Source organism: Mesitornis unicolor, unplaced genomic scaffold (assembly GCF_000695765.1).
Source record: "Mesitornis unicolor isolate BGI_N332 unplaced genomic scaffold, ASM69576v1 scaffold9009, whole genome shotgun sequence".
NCBI lineage: Eukaryota > Metazoa > Chordata > Aves > Mesitornithiformes > Mesitornithidae > Mesitornis > Mesitornis unicolor.
In genome coordinates this window covers 58,043-80,482 of record NW_010205197.1, presented here as the reverse complement: position 1 = coordinate 80,482, position 22,440 = coordinate 58,043, and the positions used below count along the sequence as shown (strand labels likewise).

The window sequence follows — 22,440 nt, the reverse complement described above, 5'->3', positions numbered from 1 at the left end:
CTTTCTCTTGTATTAAAACTAACGGTATTCTGTTCACAGTGCCAATGTTTTTACAGGTAGCAATCCCACAGTACTCCAGTATTTTGGCATGGGAATCAGTAGCGCTTTGTATTTACAGAAAATATACACAAATGAATATAAACATGTTACTTGAAACAGTACTCAAAAGATAGATCTGTTCGTGTTTCAAAGTTTTAGACTGTACAACACCTTCCCTTTTGTTTGCGAGGGAATACTGTTCCTTGCAATGAGAAGATGCCCGTCTTTTTATCCAAAGTGGCATAAAAATGTTTACCAAAATGAGCCTTGTTACACCGGAGTTGTGTACGTGGAGAGTAGCTTCAGTCCAAGGTTTTGTAGATCTGTTGTTTAGTGCACAGAATACAAAAGTTAAAAAGGCTTTTGTTTTAATTACTAAAATAACCGGACTCTCTCTGCCCTCTGCGAGCGCTGTCTCACTCAGCCAGTGTCCTCTGGATGCTGAAGGTGCTGGTGGTTTAACGTGCAGCCCCGCTGCCAGCCTGGGAAGCGTAGGATGCTCTGGGCCTATATACATATGTCACAGTATGACTCATGGTGAATGGAGATCTGACCAGGAGTGCCTCTGTCTGCCTCCCCTGTTCTCTCAGTAATTCTCCCTGCTTCACGGCTTCAGTACGGCTGACTGTGACTCCACATTCAGGCAGTTCATGATCAGAAGTGATGAATGGCATCAGGCATGAAGAGAGGGGAGAGGAACGTGAAGGACATCCAGAAAGGAACCCAGCAGAACCGTGGGCTTGTTTGCAAGGACCCTTACAGCTTCTGCTTTGCCATTTCTTCCCTTTCCACAGTCTTGACAACAGGCTCCTAGCTCCCCGGGATTTTGTTTGCTGCTGTGATCAAGACAGAGATAGTGCTCTAAGGAAAAGTGCAAAGCTGCCACTAAGGAGTCTCTTCATTTAAAGTCTGTTCTTGGCTGCCAGTCACTTGACCTGAGTGGTCATTGCTCCTACTACTGCTGTGTTGCTTGTGGAGCAAACTCCTCCACTTGGCCTTGTTCCTCCTGAGATGGTTTAGCATGTTTTCAGATAGGGGGGTATCGCCTGTAAACTGGGCCCACCTCTCGAAGAGTGGCTCTACAATGTATGTCATGAACCCTGGGGAAACACACAAAGAACAGCAGGTGAGGAACAAATTCATTCCCTGAGTGCATTGCCCCACAGAATGCCTCGAGAGAGCACAGCAATGTAAGTGGCAAAAACCCTGATGAGAAATGACAGTAATGCCTCAAGCAGTCATCAGCTTCTTTTGAAATACACAGCTTTTGACTAGCGCACATGACAAGATCTGGCTGTATCTGAGCGTGTAACAGGAAAACCTGTGAGAGACTGCATCCTTCTCCGAGGAGGTTTCAGACTGGAAAGTAACCGGTGTGTAATCTCATGATGGCTGCGATTTTTCTTCACAGATACCAGAATCACCCCTTTTTTCCCTATGCCATAACCCTTCTGTCCTTCTATTGAATATTTGGCTTGGATAGGTTTCTTTTTGACCATTTTTATTTAGAATGTGAATCATGACTCTTAAGACAGCTACAGTTCTAATTGTTAAAATAACTAGATTTGGGGCAGGGAGAAGAAAAGTTTCTCTTTGAGCTTATGCCATACTAAGGTAAACATGGAGAGAAGAGAATGAAACTAATACTTACCAATCTGTATGCTTGGTATTGTATCCTTCTGCTGATTACAAAGTGGGCTTATTTCCAGTTTGAATTTTTGTTCCAGGTCACCTGCAAAAAAAGAAAAAAAAAGAGAAAATAATTTGCTGCAATTTCTCTCTCTTCTCCATACCCATGTCAGACTCTTAAGTGACTGCAGCTGGAGGGATTTGAGCAGTTGGAATCTTCCATCAATGGCGACCATGTTAAATGTCTAAATACCTTCTTTTTTTGAACTTTTTTTTTTTAGGTACTAGAGAAACTAACTCTGGATACAAAGAAAAATCTTTGTAAGGAAAAATGTCTTTTGAAGGAACATTAAATCTGAGCAATCACATGTTCCAATGAACTTAATTTTTAAAATAAATTCTCACACACAAAAGATTTTTAGGACATTCTAGTGCATTTACTGAGTGTTCAATTGCCTTCCTATGAGAAAAATACAAAATACGTATTTTAGAAGAAAAACATCTCTGTTAGTACTATAGTGCAAGTTGCTACTGTGTGCTCACAGAAATTGCTGTTAAAAGGCAGTGAGATGGAGGCTGGTGGTGCACAGCTGTGCCTAGCAAACTAATAAGGGCCAGAGCATGGGCTTGGGCAACATGTGCTCACATGTCAAGAGCTATGACATTCAAGTTATAAATGTAGAAAAAAATGATGAAATTAAGTTTTTCTTACAACTGTGGTGTAGCTGGGTATCAGCTGGTGCAGCTGCGCTGAACTTACATCACAAATTCCCTGGGTGGTCCAGGAAACCCCTACGGAGTCGTCTGCACAGGACTGACTTGAGACAGCAGACACACTTGAAACAAAGTGGTTGATGAACTCCCAGCCACCTTCCTAGCACAGTATGTGAACTAACTGGAAGGGGAGGTCTCTAGGTGCCTATCTGGGACTGCCCTGAAGACTCCTACAAGGCAGCGCTTGCTGTGACTGGCCCTGGGGTCCGCTTGAAATCGTTGAAGAACAGGCCAGATGGGGGATCTGCTCCCTCCAGATGCTACCTGACTGCTCCTGCTACAGAATTGACCAAATCTGGCATCAAGAAGATGCTTATAAACAGTCAGTAGAAACTCTTCCTGCAGATGCAGAAATGGTCACACAAAACAGTCTTTCGTACATAGCTAAGACAGGGATGAGATACTTCTAATGCAGTTGAACGTAATCAATAGCAATGATCATGCCTATGCACGAGAGGTCACAGAGGACCACTGGCCAGCTGGATGGAAAAATTTAGCAGAAAACAAGCTCAGGGAGTCTCATTTGCTCCAGCTGAAGCTGCTGTTGCCATCCAGGCAGCAACCACCTGTCCTGCTGGAGGGACTGCAATTGTAAAACCTCAGCACAAAAACTTGCCATTAGCGTTACTGAAACATTAGCCATTTTCTTGAAACTTGTTTCTTGCCAGTTCCAGATTTATACAAACAAATCAAGTAGCATTATTTACCCTGTGTTTCTATTAGAGTTTTAAAATGCCCATTTGAGAACTAGTTAAAGTATTTTCTAGGAAAGGTTCACGTTAGGAGCTGTGCTAGGCATCCAATGCTCCCTGAAACGCACCCGAGTTGTATATTTTATTTTCTAACAGATGTAGTGTAGATGCACCGAATGACTGGAAGATCAAGATCTGAGTCTATTAAAATGGCATTAGAAATGTTTGGTACAAAAATATTTGAAGTTTGTAGGTGTTCCAGAAGGACCATTAAACAAGGCACGAATTGTGCCTCATCCATAGTTAAAAATCAAAACATGATAAATATGGTTTTCAAATGCTAAAAAAAATAGCTTTAAGCCCCAGCATTGTGTTTAAGGGAGTAGAGAGGTCTACAGTAACATTTTAAAGTGATAATAGTATCTAAATACATGCTATTTAATATTGGCTTTGTACCACCTACCAGAATTATACAGCTATCAGTGACAGTCAGATCTCAATTTCTGTATATTTTCCCACATGAAACACTTTTTTTCCTCCCTATTACATTTCTAACTGGTCTTATATGATCCAGTGTCCCCTTTCAGAGGTATATTTTAGATGTTATACTAATAAGGAGAAAGGGTTGGAGAAAGGAGATATTAATAACAGGAGAAAAAGCTTACATTTATGAGTTGAGAGTGCTGTCTTTCTCAGCATCATCCCTCAATACTCTAAAGGTGAGGTATCGCTCAACTGGGGCCCTGTCCACATGAGTTGGATGTGGATTATGCCTTCACTATACATCTGAGTAAATAAATCTGCATCTGGCAAGTTGCTTGTGTTGCTTCAAAAGCAAAGTTAAAGACACTTCACCAGCTTAAACCAACACTGGCTGAAAATTAACTTGCTGACCTATTTGCCCTTGACTAACTGTACCAGGTACCAGCTCGGACACGGCTTAATTTTGTAGTGCACAATTTTAAATTAATTGAGAACTTCATTGCTTTTCCAGTGTTTGTATCACTCGCCTTCAGCTCTCAGGATGCTCTGAATAAAGAATTTAGCACTGATTAAACTCTGCTGCACCCTGTGTTGTAGCACAGCATGACCTTGCCTATGCAGATAGAGCCAAATGGTGTAATTACTGTGCTTCAAAAAAACCCCTGCCTGACTGTGCTCTCTGTGGGGGTTTGAAAACATTTGCAATAGGTCCTAGCCGAGCTTTGGCTTGCCTACTTTTGCCCTTTCAACAGTATTAGAAGAGCTCGGCGTGCTGGGAACTGTGTTTGAACCCTTTCTCTGCATTTGTAGGCACAAGAATGTGTCATATTTGGGAAACAGTGAGGGTAAGGCTCCCATCAGAGTTGTACTGGGAGCGTGAAAATTGAGATAAAACACAGTGGACAGAAGTAGGATTTTGGGGTAGTGTAGCCCTGACACCGCTCCAACTCAGAAGAGCAAATGGTGATGGGAAGGCTCTCCAGCCAAATTCAAGTGTGGGGGAACAGCAGAGCCCTCCCTCCTGCCTCTACAGCAGCAGAGAGGGCAAAGAAATACTTGCTGCTCTTCTGTCCTTTCCCACTTTTCAAATGAGGCAGAGTATCTCTTCAAGAGCTCCTTCTGAGGGACATTCCAAGGCACACTGGGTAGGCTGAATGCTGCCTCTGCCTCGCCACCCAAAAAGCCTGGAAAGCTGAGGTAAAAGGGGGCCACCATGCACAGAGGGGCTGACCTTGCCGGTAAAACTCTTCGCAGACCCGCTCACTCCACTGTTTGCTCAGATCCCAGAGGCGGCAAGGGTTGCAAATGTCAGCGCACTTGAGCGCAATCTGAAAGCAAAGAAGAAAAGTAGCGGTGAGAAAAGAAATTACTGTCCAGCAGTGCTCAAGCAGCCAATCTGCAGCTGTGAAACTCCCAGACCTCACCAATGATGCTGGGAAGGGTTAAGATCACCTTTCAGAGGCTCAGCCTCACCCAAATATGCCTTTTGAGGAAAGAGCATTTATTTAAGCTGCAAACAAAACTTTCATTCAGCCCTCCACTTTACTGTAGTGAGAACAAGAGGAGGGCCAAATTCCAAGGCTGCAAAGTCTTTTGGATATTCCTTGCAAGGAATAAGCCAACAAAAGCCTCAGGCTGGCTCCTGCTGACTGCTTGGCTCAGCATCCATGGCTGATGACAAGGAAGGGGAAAGCCAAGCCAGTGTAAGATTATTTGAGCATCATTGCTCTGCAGTCTCAGTGAGACTGCATCTCACTTCAATTACACTTCATCTTAACATCGGCATATTTTTGTTTACAGAGCTATGCAGAGAGCTCTCTGCACTGCCCCTGGCTTGGTTTCACTTAGGTAACTAGTACTTTTAAGTGCTTTGCAGGAGAAGTAGTACAGGAGGGCAGGAGGTTTTTTTAAATCAAGAAACTGCTTCAGAAAAGAAAACCATGTAATAGGCTGCCTGTCTTACTGCCTTGGAACAAGATGTCATATGCCTTTTTTCTTCACAGATTGAACACAGTCGGTTATAGCCTGAGAAAGGTCAAAAATCATTCTGGCACCAGGGAGGAAAACATAAGAAATATTTTCTGTATAAATTCAGACCTGTGAATCAGAGGAGGGAAGTCTCTGAGTTACTTTTCTCTCTGGATTAAACTGATTAGTCTTAATGCTACCGTCTATTACAAGGACCTTTCAAACATTCTTTAACTTACTTCATCAATCAAGATTTCCTGGTATTTTCTTTTCTTCTTCCACAACTAATCCACCAGATAAGTAAATCTCAACATGTTTGTGCCCTAGTTCCTATCTCCAAGAAAGCGCATAAGAAACTTTTTGCCACAGCTGAGATCTGTAATCCCTGTATCTTTGGCATCTGCACAACTTTCTTGCCTAATCTGTCCAGCAATATGATAAATGCATCACCCTGCCCTGTATGGTCTGTGCAGGAACATGACAGAGGACTGTATTTGATGGAGGGCAGATGAGCAGATTACTGCATTTCCCACGCTGGTGGAGGGGAAAGAACTACCAGATGAGCACTTGTTTCCTTTCAGCTGCCACCGTTCCTGTAACCTCGACAAAGTGATAACATGTAGACGTTTGTTTTGTAAATGATAATGATTACTTAAACTCCTTTATGCATTTAAGAGTGAAATTAATGTCACTTCTTCAGAGAAGCATGTATATGCAGCTCCTTTAGTCACAATAATGCTTTAATAGGTAGAGGTTTATTCCAAAAAGCCTGCTAATGACTGCAGCTTAGCTGGAAGAGCCAGTCTGAACCTTTTTGATTTTTAAATAAAGCACGGTTTCTTCATTAGCCAGGCAGACCCAGCAGAGAAGCACCGGCTGCCATGGCAACAGCTGTTTCCACAGAGGCAGTTTCTGAACACCCGTCACAGGAATGGGACATAGGCACCTGGTGTCAGGCTGACTTGGACACAACTCCAACAAGGGGGCTCTCCTGCACAGTGCTGGGAAATAACAGCGGTGAACTGCCATTTGCCAGGAGAGAAAATATAATTGAAGTGTTACTTGGAAAGAGGTGTGGTTGCATTCACAGCTTTTTAACTCAAGGAAATCACATAATGATGTACTGTGGGCAACTTATACTTGCCTGACATACCAGCAGGCAGAAGGAAAGCGCTTATGGTGAGAGGTAAGGAGACGCTGTTGTCCAGCCCCACTATCATACGCTATTCTAATGTACACTAGGAAATATCGTGACTTGAAAAATGAATAAAATACAACAGTGGAAAAATAATTTTTAAAGTTACCTGAAGCATAAAATGTCTGTCTTGTGCATCCTCCAGCCTCAAATCCTGATTGTCAAGGTGAGATTTCAGACGGATCAAAAACTCATTCTGCCTGTTGATGTCTGTTGCCAAAATCAGGGAGCCCAACTGCCGCTCAATGTCCTGTCTGCAATAAGGAAAATAAGCCCCTTCAATCATGGAACCATTGAACATTAACAGCTAAAAACAACCTGCTACAGATCATAGCCAGCACAAAGCTTCCTCTTTCTTTATGGATCCAGTCTGATCTGTTTGGTCAGTCTCTGCTGGGGTTTGCAGGGTACAACTGTTCTATCTGCCTAGGAGGAATAGATAATGGAGAAGAAAAATACTTGTTGGTACAGATGGTTCTGAAAGCTTCTGAAAAGTGCTAGGAAAATTTAAAAAAAAACTCAAACAACAGCATAGCGTCTAGAAAAAATGCTCACATTTTACTTCAGCTGCTCAGAGCTGGGTGCTGAACGCTGCAACTCTAAAGCTGTAAATGAAGTTGTAAAGGACAGGACTGAAGGACCTTATAGTAGGACTGAAGTTGTTGGTCTGATGCAAAGGCGTTCTGGAGGGATAGGGAGCTTACAGTTTACAGGTAACTTGTTTATATTCTGGTAAGGTCACCTGTGATTAAAACTCATTATTGCAGGCTGTTCATTGACTCAGTCTCCATCCCTTGGTGGGAGTAACACTGCACAAAACCAGGAGTTAAAAAGTTAGCATCAATTTGGCCGAGGTACTCATCTTGCTGTTTTGTTTTGGTTTTCTTTTTTTTTCTGCCTTTTTATTTATTTATTCATTTTTATTTGCTTCACCCAAAAAGACAGTGAAGACTAATCCACACCACCTCACTCAGGCGTGGAAGTCCTGAGCAGTCGTCATGCTACTCAACCAGCTCCATTTTTATCTCTATTTCATGCTTTTTAATCCCTAAATCTTTCCATATTTGGTTGGCGCTATGCAGAACGAAAATTGCCAACAATGGATCTGAAAAGGTCCATTCCCGCTGGGACTCCCAATGTTCCTGGTGTTGACAGGAGTCATTCCTTTGCTGCAGAGTTGGCAAAGTCTTACAAAATACTTCTGCAGTATAACTTTGTCTCATGATTTTGTAGTGGCACCAAGAGAGGGCAGGGAGTTCAGCCTACTCTTTGGGCCTCTTTGCCAGCATCCTTTTAAGAGGAGCAAGGGAAGGCATGGACTACTCTGAGTGATGCATTTCCTCCAGCAGACACTTACGTCACCTCCTTGGGCAGATGGGCGAGGAGCCGGGACTCTCGAAGCATGCCTATTGTAGACCGCCAGTGATGATTTTCTAGCACTGAAACGTTCTAGGGAGAAATAAAAGGAATAAATTCAAGGATTAGGCAGGTATCCATGGTACCGATACAGATTCGTCACATCACACGATGCCTAAATCTAGTTGGAAGTGCTGTAACAACAGCCTAAAATGTGTGCTTTTTAGCCACCTTTTGGATTTGAGGAATTGGTCTGGATTTCTAGAGTTAAGGACCTTGTGCTTTTTGGTTTCCTAGCTAAGGTCAACCCTAAAGTCCTGTTGTTCTACAGTTTTTGAGTCCTGCTGTGAACAGAGGAGTTAATCTCATCTGAGTGGGAGGTAGCTTGCTTTCTAACAGATTTATTAACAAATGAATTAAAGCATGAGTGAAAAATCATATTTTTACTTCCTACTGATCTCAGGCTGACTTCTCAGCTTCTACAGTTTGAATGCCGATCAGGCACAAAAAAGAAAACTAAAGTGCCAAATTTCCCTTGGAATCAGGGAACTGAAAGCCTGGAGCTGCTTGGTGAAAGCAAGAGGAACATGAGTATCACTGAGCAACTGCAGGCTTCAGCAACTTAGGCTGCAACAAATTGTGAGTCCTTTTTGTTTGTTTGCTTCCGCCTAAGTGGAATCAAAGTTAGGTCAGAAGAAAATTCCAAGGGTACAGAAACTCAGCTTTCTAGGTTGTTTGTAAATTGCAACAGATTGGGTATCTTGTGTCTGATGGCTTTATATTACTGTCCTAACACAATGCATTTGCTGGTCATCACTTGTTTAGTTCACAGAGCACTTTTTACCACTGCATGCCTCAGAGATGTCACTTGTTCAGAAACCTCTAACACACTTCTTCCAATTGCAACAACGCACACAGTGTGAGAGAGACGACTGTCACCTAGCAATAGGGACACCTTCCGGGGAGTTACGGCAGCCAATCCCTGTTTTGGGTGCTTTATGGCTTTTGTAGTAGATGAGCGCTGAGCTTAAAAAAGCCAATCACAACCAAACCTTCTGGGCAGGTAGCAGAGCACAGACTCCATCCCATCACTGCCAACTGGGAAACAAGTCAAAATCCCTCTCTCTGGCCTCTGTTGATCTCTGGCTCCTTCCTGTACAGTCCCACAGCTCTGAGGTGTACCTGTGTTAGTGCTGCCTTTCCTGTGGCGTGGGATGCATAGCTTCCACTTCTCCAAAAAGGATGGAACAGGATTTTCTCTTTGAGATTTCTCCATCCTCCTTTGTAATCCTGTCATATCTAATGACTGCTGACACACTAATACTTATTGCCAGTAACCACAACACAATTTGCATTTTATCATTTTGTCAGTATTTTTCTTGAAATTTTGTGCTCAAAATTAGTGCAGTGGTGAGACTGCAAATTTGATCGATTTCCCATTATACTGTTTTCTGTGGTATGGTCTGTTGCTTTTGAATGCATGCAAATGCTGATATGTTGCTTTGGTATTTCTCTGTGGGATTTTTTTGGTGGTGGTGGTGGTGGTGGTTTTTTTCCCCCTAATAGCAATCACAGATACTAGGGGAAAATAAACAAACCAAAGCAAACCCAACCCCAAACTTTCCAACCATGCAAAGACCAAGTCCTCTTCCTTGGAAAAGATGACGGACTCAGAACTCATCATCAGCTATGCAATATCTAAGTTACTTTTGACACTAATTCTGTCCATTAGCCAACTTAAATATCCCTCTTCTCCTTTTGCCTCAATACATCAGGATAGACTTTTGTAATCCTGAACTCCGACTGAGAAAAATAAGGGAATGTAAATAGGACATAATAACAATCAATTTTTTCTTCTTTCACCTCCCTAATCTCAGAGCTGAATCCTGGTACCAACACACACCTCAAGTCCACATGCTGCCATCTTCCTACCCTAAGATAAATTGGGCAAACCCTGCCCAACTGTTACCTTTGGCTTTTGGGAAGGTTTATACTCATTTAAGACAGGACCTGTGGGCACAGTTCCTGCAGCCCTGGTTTGACTGCACCCTTGAAACATCCTGATAGAGAAGATCCCCCTCGCAGCCCTCTGTGCCTCCGCATTCATTCCAACACTGCAGTGTTACTTGCTGGGATGAGCTGCTTCAGCAGCACCTATCTCAAACAGAGAACTGCACTCCATGGATGCTGTTCCTCTTTGGCCATGCTGAGGGACAGCCAGAAGAGGGCTGAGCATGTAGGCATCCAAGAACTTACTTGCATCCAACTAAGAGTTACTCAAACAGAAAAGCAAACTCAGGTATCCATCCCAGAGTAATTCCACTTCTGGAAGTTTCTGCTCTTTGCCTGCTGCCATAAGGAGAACTTAAACCAAAGCCACAGCACTGCCTAGTTTCCCACACTCAAAGTACAGGAAGAGGGGAAAAGGAAAGGTCACGTTAACAAGCGACAACTGAGCATGAAGTCATCTGACTCCCCTGTTAAAAGCCAGAACCCCTGAAGCTGCTGCCAACAATTAGTAGAGCCAGCTATTCCATCTCAGAACACTCTGCTGCCTTATTAAGACTAATTGCCATGAGCTATCTGATTGCTGAGGCTGGTGAGGCTATAACCCATGCAGTGAAAAGTCCATGTACTGGCTTGCAGACTGGGCTTCTCAGCCCTGATCTCCAGAGAGCTTGTTTCTCATAACTTTTTATTTAAAAACCCCACTGAGTAGCACAGGTTTGTTTTAAAGGCTGCATGCTAGGAAGACTCTGCCGTATCTACTGCCTAAAACTAGTGGATTGCTCTAACACGGACTTCAGGACTGTGGGGAAAAAGTCGTGTTTTCTTACTTAGACTATCACAAAATCTCCAGCCTGTGACTGTCCCTGAGCCATTCAAACCACCACACCTGCCATACTCATTTTGAAAAGAATAATAACTTGAAGAGAGGAAGACTTGCTATTAACTAGATGCAGAGAAAACTTCAATTTTAATTCAGAGTGGACAGCAATCTATATTTCTTTCAATCTGGACATCCATTCTTAGTCACTGAGCAGTTGGTTTAACTGCACAGTGGTAAACACCTGAAAACAATACTTTAATTGAAATGGTGCTGCTAAGGAAGACTGCAAAGTAGAACTGCTGTAATTGATGCCCAAAACCTATTTTCCTAATTCTAGTTTGTATACATCTATATTAATTTTGTAAAACATTCTTTCACAGATTTCTGAAATCTGTATTTTAGATGTTGAATGTGATCGTACCAGACTTCTAAACTATTACCCTTCATTCAAGAGCCAAAGATAAGAGTTAATTGTGACTTTTCAAGCTACGGAGACCTAAGACAATGATTAACTAGTAAGAATGAAACTTTTCGTTTTAGTAATTGCCAATGTAAATTAGAAGCAAAGTCTGCATTACACAAGGAATGTTGTGTTCCTCACAGGAGATTGTGACCTCCAGGTCCCTACTGTGACCTCTTGCCAGTGAATGTTCATAAACAGGATACTTAAAAATCACATTTGCTGTTGAAAGATTGCATTGTCTGAATTGTCGCTAACCAATATTTGAAAGGATATTCAAGCCCAGGTAGTTCAGCAGAAACCACCTCTCCAAGATACTAATATTTTATTTTAGAAGCATTTCTTTCAGATTAGCCTAAATTTTCAACCTAATTATATATTAGTGTTTACCACTATTTGAGAAGGCACTGTTTACACCTTTTCATAGAACCAGGGTTTTTGTGGAATGGCTCTACCCATTCCTCTTCAAAGGATCCTTAACATAACCTTCCCAAAGTCCCCTGGCTTTTCTCTCTCCCCACTCAGCTGGCCTGACATTTAGAAAAGGCTGGAGTGAAATGCACAGACACATATGGGCATGACTTAATAAGCTGTTTCAGCTTGTGATGAGGCCAGCCACAAATTTTTAAGTGTCTGAGCATCACTGTGCCCTGGCTGGAGTTCCCATGGTCCAGCCCGTTCCTGTATCTCAGGGCACGACAGCTGCACCATTACACAATCCACTTCTTATGGGAAACCCCAAATGTTGCTTGAGTAGGGGAAAAGAAGACAGAAACTCTTTTCAAATAGTAAGCACATCACAGTAAACCCTCAATTTGCTAAGTATGTGTAGAAAGGTACATAGCTATTAGTGAGCCTTCTTCAGCTAGTTAGATTAGTTTTTAACTTCGGATATTCTGTTTCTGACACGTTATTACAGAGGCTGGAGTTGACTCTTCCAAAGGCTAGAAATCAATACCACCTCCATTTATTAGCTATCAGTTACAGTCACAACCAAAATTATTTACGGCATTGCTCCGGCGTGTATATGTAAGTATAATGTAAATAGAGCTGTGCATATATAATAATGTATACATGCATCCAAAGATTATACACATAAGGTAGTTGTAGATAAAATCCAGAGCTACAGTGATTGGCATGGGCCAAAACTACAAATACACTCAAAAAGGTCCACAAAAATCAGGACAGGATGGGTTAATTAATAGTTACTCTGTTTTCGTTTCAGGAAGTCTTCTACTACTGCTTTCCAGAGCTGGGAGGATGTATACACGGTGAAGGACACCTCTATACTTATCCCAGGCTCATGTTTCTCTCTGACATCTTTTACTGGCTGCTCTTAGAAACAGGATACTGGTCTAGACAGCCTGTGGTGTGACCTACAGTGGCTGTTTTTAAGTTCTTTCTTTGTATCTCTAGGCATATTTGTGTAACTGTCTACAACTTTTCCTTTGGTTTCCTTTATCATCTATTTTTTTTTAATTGCAGTACTCATCAAGTGTTTAGTTTTTCTAGAGCCACATGAAGCAAAAGTTTCTTTCAGTGCAACGCCAATTTAGAACATGCCTGCTGCTTATTTGCTCACTGAAGGAGGATGAAGTACGAATTGTCTCACCATGATTTTAAATCTCCTATCCCCAGTTCCTCATCCAAGATGATCTACAGCAGAAATAACCTAGGCAACTGATTTGGCTTAAATGTCCTCAACAAAAATCTGACATTTTCAGCCTCTTTATCATGTGTGTCAGCTTTGCTGTAAGAAGAGACACCCAGTGAGGAGCTTAGCTGAAATTGTCCAGAATCTAAAGAGCAGGTTTATTTGAGCAACATCCCCCCACTGCCAGATTTTGCACTGCACTGCACTGCAAATTGCTTAGACTCTCCTCGACACCATTCTACATATTACCAACTTGATGAACAGTTTTACCTGGTACAGGCTGGCAAGGTGGTGGTTAGTTTTGATCAGAAAGGGTTGGTTGACCCCTGGATGATCCACATCATGAGCCGCAGCAGCTAGCAGTCCGAGCATGATGTCCAGCGGGGTGAGGAAGTTGGCAAGCTGAATCACATGTGTTAATCACAACGAGAACATGAATATAAACACCTTTTTTTTCTTTTGGCAAATAAACAAACCAGCTGACATCATGGCATTGCTCAGTTTTGTAGGCATTTGTGCATAAATGTAAAATATAAAATAAATTTTGTGAATGTTTTTGATCAAAAATCTGTAAAACCCAAACATATAAAATAAATTTTGTGAACGTTTTTGAGCAAACATCCATAAAGTTATCAGACTATACATTCATATTTTATTACAGTTTGTATTTATCCCTTCATCATTTATGGCAATATAAAGATTGCTGCTATAGAAGTGCTTGAGCTTAGTCTAAAAGATTCAGTTTTAAAAAGTAAGTACGTATACTAGCAGGTTGGCAAACGTCAGTGTATAAACAAAGGGCTCCTCCTCACACAGTGTTTAATAATACCAACAATATAGAACACTTCATTTTTCTAGCACAGCACTGTGCTGTAAAATATAAAGTTTATAAATGTTTGAAATTTCAGACTTGGCTGTTAGATATCTCATTTCATATACAGGTATTTTATTAGAGAATATAATTTTACCTTTCTGACTTCAGACAGCCAAATCTGAAAACCTGCCCAGATTTTTTTCTACCGTACAGCTTATCATTCAGAAGCAAATTTTGTTATCACCGAGAAAAAAATTGAAGTCTTAGCCTTTTCTGTTCCTGAGCATGAGGTAGTTATTACTGGCCTGATGAGTCTGCAGAGGGTATGGGTCTCTAAGCGTAAAGAAGCATCCTGTGATGAGAGGTGAAGAGGTGTATGGTACAGATTCTGGATAGTGGCTGTCTTCTCTACTGCTTGACAAGAGTGACTTGCAGATCTTGCAGGAGATGGAAATAAAGGAAAGCTGGGGCCTGGTCCTGTCCTCATCATTCCTATTTGCAATATCACCGTGCCTTCCAGTAACTCCTAAAGCAACGTCACACCCCGTCACACCCCCACCTTGTGAGGCCTTGCTGCAGCAGTCACGAAGCTGCTGTTCACTCGTGCAGAGGATACCCTTGCAACAGACCCAGTCAAAGGGACCGTTTCCCCCTCTTCTGGTGTTGCACTGCCCAATTTGGTATTCCAAAATGTCAAGGTGAGAGGCTTATGCTCTGAAGGGACTGAGGCAGGGGCATGCCCTGCCTTCTCCTGGCTTTGCTGGGAGGACTGCAGCCACTGGCGGGTGGCTGGAACACACGGGCATGGTAAAAACTTGCTGGAGCTCATACAACAGCACTTTGATATGTCACCTGTATGACGAGAAGTGACTCCAGTAGTTTATGTGAAGTCTCTGTAATCTATAGCTGACTCTGCTACTGCCTCGTTGGAGACTTCAAGTACACAATCATTTTCTGTGATCTAAAAATAGCTTTGGGTTTGTTTTTTGTTGTTTATTTTTTTTAAGTCCTGGGAAAAAATTGTTTGAAAGCAGTATCAGTGTGAAAGTTTGTCATTACCTTGGGCTCCCTCAGATAGCAGTGCATAGCTTGTGTGACATCAGCAGCATGGACAGCATTGTGGTATGGGTTTTGGCTATGGTAATCTTCTTGAACCATAACTGGGAATCAAAACAGAAAACAAAGATCCTGTTATCTCTGAATGCCATGCCCACAAGCGGGAACTGGATTTAAAATACAATTTGAGGTTTTACAGTCGGCTGCCTAAGGAGATTCTTCAAATATCTGTAGCTTACTTAGACTGGTGCTCTTTTTGGGATACCTTTAGAGAAAAAATGCATGAAAGGATTTGTGAGGCCCAAGGGGATATACTGGGTCTAGTTCATAAATCAACTCTTTCTTGCCTTAGTGAAGGCTCTCATTCAGGAGTAAAATAAATAAGGAAGAGGGACAAATTTATCCACAACAGAGTGTAATTATTTATGCTGCTGTCATAGGGGAGCAATATGTCATTAAGGCAATACCACCAATTCTGCAGCAGCAGGGGATGAGGCTCTGATATCCTGGCATCATTTGTTATTTGAGTGACTAGCAATGGTCAAAGGCAATCCTATGTCCTCCAGACAGAGAATCAAAAGATACAGCATTTGGGGTACTCAGAACAAAATTTTAGTCACGTCCATGCATCCATTTTAAAATACCAGTTCCTCCTGTTTTACTGTGCAGTGCTGGAGCTGATCCAGCTGGAAGATTGAGCCACAACCTTTTAACTCTCAGCTTTCACTTACACAGAAAATCATCGAGGTGTGTCCTTCACACCCATCTGTTCCTTGCAGCAGTGCCTGCACCATTAGGCAATACCACATGAACACTGGAAGCTGCATGTGATCCTGCCCAAAGCGCTCTCCTAAACGCTATCAAATTAATCAGAGAGGTAATGGGCAAATTTCCCATGGCACTTGTCTCCAGCATGGGGAACACTAAAGAAAGTCCCAGCCTTCTGTTTGTTCCCAGCTCCACCAGCATTTGAAGTTACAGTGGGTAATCCTTTAAACCCTGAACACCACTAGCTCTAATTATCTGAGCATCCACATCACAGCCGCCCACAGGAGTCAGACACGGTGGGAAGACTTTGTCTGCCTCCACACCAGAGGAATGTTTTCCAGAAGCAACAATTACGTAGCCTTAAAGAAGAGAACCCTGCCTCTGAAACTCCACCTGACAGCCTAACAAACTGGCATTCAGCTGCATTCAAAACATGATGCAAAAAGTAATTGATTTTGGCCAATTTCTTCTTTTGGTTCGCTGACAGTATGGGGCTAATATTTCTGTTGGCAGTAACAGCAGCAGGGGCTTTCATCAGCACTATTCAGTTCAGACAGCTTGCTATAATTTGTTAAATTTTGCACATAAGCTTTAAACTGTTCTGGGTCTCAGTGGTCTGTCACTAAAATAATGATGCTGCACCACAACTATTGTGCCTGGGTAGGTTCTGCAATGTCTGTCTGTCTGTGTGGGCCTGCCCGGCTGGCCACATCTCTGCATGACACACTTTTATTTAAATTACCAGTGCAACTGTGGTGCTGGGATGCTTCAGTCCAATACAGAGCCTTCTGAAGTCCCTTCACTGACTTAACAGATACTGAATCGAGTACCCGAGTGTCTGTACCTGGTATGCTAATACATATCACAAAAATGCTTTACTGAAATATTTGCAACAACATCGTGATTTTACATAGATACGCAGACCAAATCAGTGCCCTTTCTGATGCCCTACTTAAGCTGTAAACTGCATTTAAAGATGCCTTTGAGGTGAGCACTTACCTAAAAACCTGTGTAATGTAACCATATCTAACTGGAAATGGTGAATAAGTCCATGCACATTGAAGAGGTGACAAAGCAGTGTTACGAGACTGTTTCCTAAAAGCAGAAAGGAAGAACACTTAGATTCCCTTAACATGTAGTTACAAATCAAGCAAGGCTAAAAATTTTGGTAGTTTCCCAGCTATTAGGCAGCTCCTATCATAAGAGCTTAGATGGTACTCATATACTTAAAAGCAACTTATATAAACTACTCCCATATACATACAATCAAGACTTGATGGTATGGCTGTACCAGTGGAGTGCCATTCTTGTGTCTAGATCCCATAAAGTCATGTTCACTATTTCAACATGACTCAACAGGCAAATTGACATGGATTCAACTGGAACTCTTTTGATAGGCTTCTTTAAGAATCACACCATTTTCATATTCCCAGGTCTACTCCAGAAACGATAGAAAGGAGAATGGCTTTTCTGCCACTTCATACTGTACTAATTAATTAATTACTGACAAATCAGCAGTTCATAATCAGATTTTTTATCTTACACATGGCTGTATAAACATGTAACTAATCCACGTACCTAGCTCAGCTACAGCCACATCTCACAATGAAGATGCAGTCAGCAACAAAAGAGTTGCAGCATTTACAGTTTCAAGTCCCCCTGTAATGTCACGCTGGTCAAGTTCCCCTGTAATGTCACGCTGGCCTTACTGTGAATTAAATACTGGGAACACTGGCAAAATTGAGCCCAATTAGTACTATAAAACCCAGTATACATACACATAGAGTTTAGAAAAGTTTGCACTGCATAATTCACCAGCTATGTTTCCAGAAAAGTTAAAAAAACCCCAAACCGAGCAACCCATACAATATGTAAACAATGTTTGATGGGAGTCTTTTCTCATTTAATGTAATTCAGGAAATAAAGAAAATAAATATATGTACAAAGAGCACATGGAAACTAATTTGGCCTTGGCTACAGAGCAGGGGCACTGGAAGGTAATTTAGAAGAATTATGCTTTTGCTCTCCTTGCCATTTGCAGTCCTTTCCACTCTTCACTGCCAGTCACTCAGCTGAATCACCCTCTAAAACAACTTTTCTCTACATCTTTTGCCCCAGCCAAATCTAATTAGATTGGAGGTGAGGAATGAGGGATCTCCCATTCCTGTATGCAATACAGAACGGAGAAAGCTGTGTTCATGACCCTTTTCAGCAGTTCAGATCAGAAGGTATGACCTAGACAGTGGGGGGGTGTGTGGTGTTTCAGGTGTATGTTTATACAAAAAGTTTCACAGATCTTTAATGTCTTAATCAATTCTAAATTTTGCAGCTGAACAGAAGCAACAGTATCTTTGGTTAAAAGCACTTTATCTTGATAGAAAACGACTTATTATAGAGGTCTGGTCTTATCAACCAATGGATCTAATAGGTAAAGCACTTTTGGGATTTCCTAGAGAAAGGACACTGAAACACCTTCTTGAAACTAATAAGGACTTCACAATAAAAGCAAAAGGTGACCCCAGTAAATATATGCTATTAGACTAATATAAAAGTTCTCCTTCTCTGGAGATGTTCAAAACCCGCCTGGACGCCGTCCTGTGTAACCTCATCTAGGTGTTCCTGCTCCGGCAGGGGGATTGGACTAGATGATCTTTTGAGGTCCCTTCCAACCCCTAACGTTCTGTGATTCTGTGATTCTGTGAAAAACACACTTTAAATATTATCCTACAGTTGTGAACATTCTGGGAAAAGCCTGGAAATGTTCAAGGATATGATTTTAAGAGGAGTTAACTGTTCAATTTATCTTCTGTAATCTTAAATGGAAAAGTTTAGCAATAAATTAGGGATTTTTAGGACAGTCGTATATGAGATATCTTAAAATAAAATATTTTTGTTTAATTACTTACCATTTGTCAAGCGGTCAAACAAGAAAATGTCAAAATCCCACATTCCCACTTTGGATAGCATATGCTAGAAAAAACAAATATGAAAAGGCAAATGACTGGTGTGTCAAACTGTGAAGCAGATGTAAATTATTACTTCACATTAATCAATCAGAGGACTGGTTGCTGCAGCTTTAAAGTTTTGTTCAGGAAAGCTATAGAGAGGTATTTGAAATATTAGACATCAATAACCAAATTTAGCTGTATTGCATAAAATAGCACTTGCACTTTTAACTGAGGAGGTTTTGAACTTGACAGAAAAAAATACCTTCAAAATGGAGCTCAAAAGATGGCATAATATAAAACAAAATATTACAAAAATATTCCCTTTTACTGCACAAGTTTTTTACTGTTCTTTCATGTCCCAAAATCAATTCAGTACAAATTCTCTTAGGCTCTTATTACAGTAAAACACAGTTGTAGCTCTCATGGTGCATATGAATTACATTTTGCTAAACAAACCAATATACAGGAATAGCTTTTATAAGCTGAGAGACAGTGCTTCTGTGAAGCCCACTCCGCCACGCGGAAGAATCCATCCATACGACCATATACATTGTTTTTACAGCTACATCAGTTCAGTCAAGAGGCCAAGTCTGGACTCACTATATGATCTGCAATGGCATATGTGTGAATGAAACGTGTTCACTTCAATCACTTAGTCAATATTCAAACCCATTCTGGATTCTTAGATTACTTTCTAACACCTGGCACATAATCTTCTCTTGCAGAGAGTAAAAATTGGCTAGGTGCAAAATCCCAACACCATCAGTTGTGCAAGTTTTGTTAGAAAATATAGTTCAAAGCAAGTATAAGAGCTGTAAAATAAGAGAATTATCTTTTGATTATTTTGAAGTTCCTTGCAGTGAACATTCCCTGTTTCCCAGCCTTTGCCACTGCCAAGAGCTACTGCGGGTTGCCTAATGGCTGCCCCACACCAGCTGAGAGACAGCTGTCTTTTTTTGAGCAGATGAATTAAATCCTGTGTCGAAGCTGCACTTACTTAAACCAGTAACTCAGCCAGGGATCCTTCATCCTTTAATAAATCCAGATTATAATTTCAGTTGACAGAATCAGAAAATGCTGAGTAGATTTAGACATTTTCTTGTTGCTTTAAGACTAAGCCTTTAAAGCTGTACCCATAAAAGAGGACAGTCTGTTTGCTGTGAGGCAGGCATGTAACATGGGTCACTTAAGCCATATCACCATATATTTGTTTATCTGAACACCGAAACAAAACTGACGCGCTCTGAAATATTATTAGAAGCAATGGAGTTCTGGAGACCCGTCTTACCCTTGCTTGCCCAAGGTAGTCCTCATCCAGTAGGTACAGAGAGGCTTGTGGGACAATTCCACGCAGTAACCGGGATGCATGGAAATACCTCTGGAAACTTAACAGTCTTTTCACCTTTTTCTTGGTGCCAATTTCCCCTGAGAGTGTGGTATCTGTGAAAAGCAATCAGTACAGAAACCATGAAACCCAAGATGAAGAATGACATTCTCAATTATTCTCTATTATTTAATAAAAGAAATTGCAAAAACTTAGGTCCCTGGGTGGGTGATATATCATATATCTGTAGATGTCTAGAGGGAGCCTGAATGACTTAGTAGATTTGGGTAAGAGAAAGCTGCTTTTACTCTTCTGTGCCTCTGTGCCCTACCTACACAACTGAAAATAGCTTTGCTTTGCTTCCTCACAGGAGTGTCACTAGAATATATTAAAATTGCACAGCACTAACAGACAAGATAATCTTAGCTATCAAACCAAAAAAGTGACACCAAAAGAGACCTCAAAATACGGTTTGAAAGCAAAAATGTATGACCCACTTTTGGAAAATGAGAGAAAAGAAAGAAGTAAGAAAAGGTTAATAATCCTATTGTATTGTCTGCTGTCCTTCCCACATAGTAAGGCAAATTATAAATGAAGAAAATATTTTAGTTCTACAATTAGGAAAGCAAGTATATTCAGGCAATACAGGCCTTTCTGGTTACACAACAGAATATGCTCTTTTCACTCAGTACCAGGATAATTCTAATTCCCTAATGCTGTATGAGGAGATTTTCATATAGGACTAAATGTGACACAAAAACCACGGCAGTTTTAATACGGTGATTAAATCAGTAATTAGAGTAATTAAATTACCTTATTGTTAGTAAGAATAATACACAGGCTTCCTAAAACTGATAATGACTTAGGTAATCTCATCTGAATCTTTAACAGAACCTCACGTATGGTTGTGATGTTTGCATTTTGCAGTCTGGTAAAAGTTTTGGAGAAATGGAGGACAGAAGCTGGACAGTTGCTTGAGGGGAGTAAGATTCAACACTATTTTATATGTAAGAGGAACCTTGTAAGAAACTGAAAATTGAGCACTTCTTTTAGAGAACAGTCATGATTGCTTGAGATAAGTAGCATAACAGCTCCAGAAAAATATCCATGGACTGAAGATGACTCTCTCTATTCTACTATTTCTTTTTATGCAAAAATGCTCAGCATTTGTTCTGCTGTGAAATGAAAAGATGACTTTGTATGCTGGTTTTAGGACTGTTATTATTCTGAGAGGTTTTTCAGAGAAGTAATTAAGGGGTTTTCTTGGATCATAGATGGTGCAGTATTCGATTTCTCCAACAGCAGATGTGTGAGTACCTTCTGTAGCAAGTTTCTTCCCTAAGTAATCCAATAGCCATTGAGAGACACAAAGTTAGTAGCAACAAAAAAATCCAATCCACGCTTACATACTGTGTATCAATAATTAATATGTTTTCTTACACTTGTAAATCTCACACTTCTTGTGGGCGGCCCAAAGACCCCACTGAGTTTTAATACTATAAAGCACAAAATAATTTTATTGCAACTTGACAAGCCATGTGTTTTCATGAATGAAAACAGTAACAATGTCACTACTGTACCAGACTGAAGGTTAGATTTTCATTTATGATGTGCCAGCACCTGCTTTAATTCTCTCACACATTTTAAAAGCTGGAACAATTTCACGACCTGTTAAAGGAGTGACTAACATAGGTGCTAACAGTTACCCTGTGACAGTGACATGCAGAGCAACCAGTAGACTTGTTTTCACATTTCTTTTCATTTATATGGTGCTGCTAAGAAGTGGCTGGCATTCAGTTTAATTCCTGGATACCAAAATCCTCTTAAATTAATTCATTTTTTAAATTTCTGTCAGCTGTTTCTTGACTTCCCAATGTTCCTAATTCCAAACTGTCACTGCTTTCACGTAACAAGTTTAAATTTTAAAGTATAGATAACTTCCTTTATGTATCTTAAAAATGAGCAATTGCTCCAACTAATTTTTATCTAAGTTAATATCTGTCTTTTCAGTTAAAGACAGATGACTGAAATTACCACCCATGTTCCCCTAAGGTGTCTTTAAAACTCACACATAGAGTTGCTGTGGATAATCTGAAGGTGAAGGTTTGGTCTGAGTCCCAACAAGCAGATGCACATTGGATTATGAAGTGGTTATTTTATCCTTTGGATTACCCGATTATTTCAGTAGCACGAATAATACTTACCAAACCACAAACACATCAGGTTGAAAGTAATAATCTGTTATTGTGAAACATATTTTCTGAATTGAACCATCAAACTTGTTGCAATCGCTTTGTCACATTGCTCTGTATGGTAGTTACAGGTCTCAACTGAAATTTATTCATTGGCAGACAGCAGCTCTGAAACATGACCTGCTGCTTCAGATGAGCAATTTATTACAATACATCACAAAAAAAAGATTACCCGCAATAATCTGTTGCCCTCTATTT

The 22,440-nt window shown here is 40.9% G+C and overlaps 1 protein-coding gene across 1 annotated transcript in view; it reads right to left on the bottom strand.

Moving 5' to 3' along the window:
- Positions 1-407: 407 nt before the first annotated feature.
- The window catches only part of PDE7B (phosphodiesterase 7B), a gene marked incomplete at its 5' end in the record, with an annotated part of 34,142 nt that continues 12,109 nt past the window's right edge, over positions 408-22,440 (bottom strand). Inside the window, 10 exons of the mRNA XM_010191331.1 lie at positions 408-1,139; positions 1,691-1,771; positions 4,849-4,945; positions 6,890-7,034; positions 8,138-8,229; positions 13,351-13,482; positions 14,954-15,054; positions 16,718-16,813; positions 18,625-18,688; positions 19,955-20,106. Of these exons, the coding sequence (XP_010189633.1) occupies positions 925-1,139; positions 1,691-1,771; positions 4,849-4,945; positions 6,890-7,034; positions 8,138-8,229; positions 13,351-13,482; positions 14,954-15,054; positions 16,718-16,813; positions 18,625-18,688; positions 19,955-20,106 (1,175 nt within the window). The remainder of the gene's footprint in view (positions 1,140-1,690; positions 1,772-4,848; positions 4,946-6,889; positions 7,035-8,137; positions 8,230-13,350; positions 13,483-14,953; positions 15,055-16,717; positions 16,814-18,624; positions 18,689-19,954; positions 20,107-22,440) is intronic.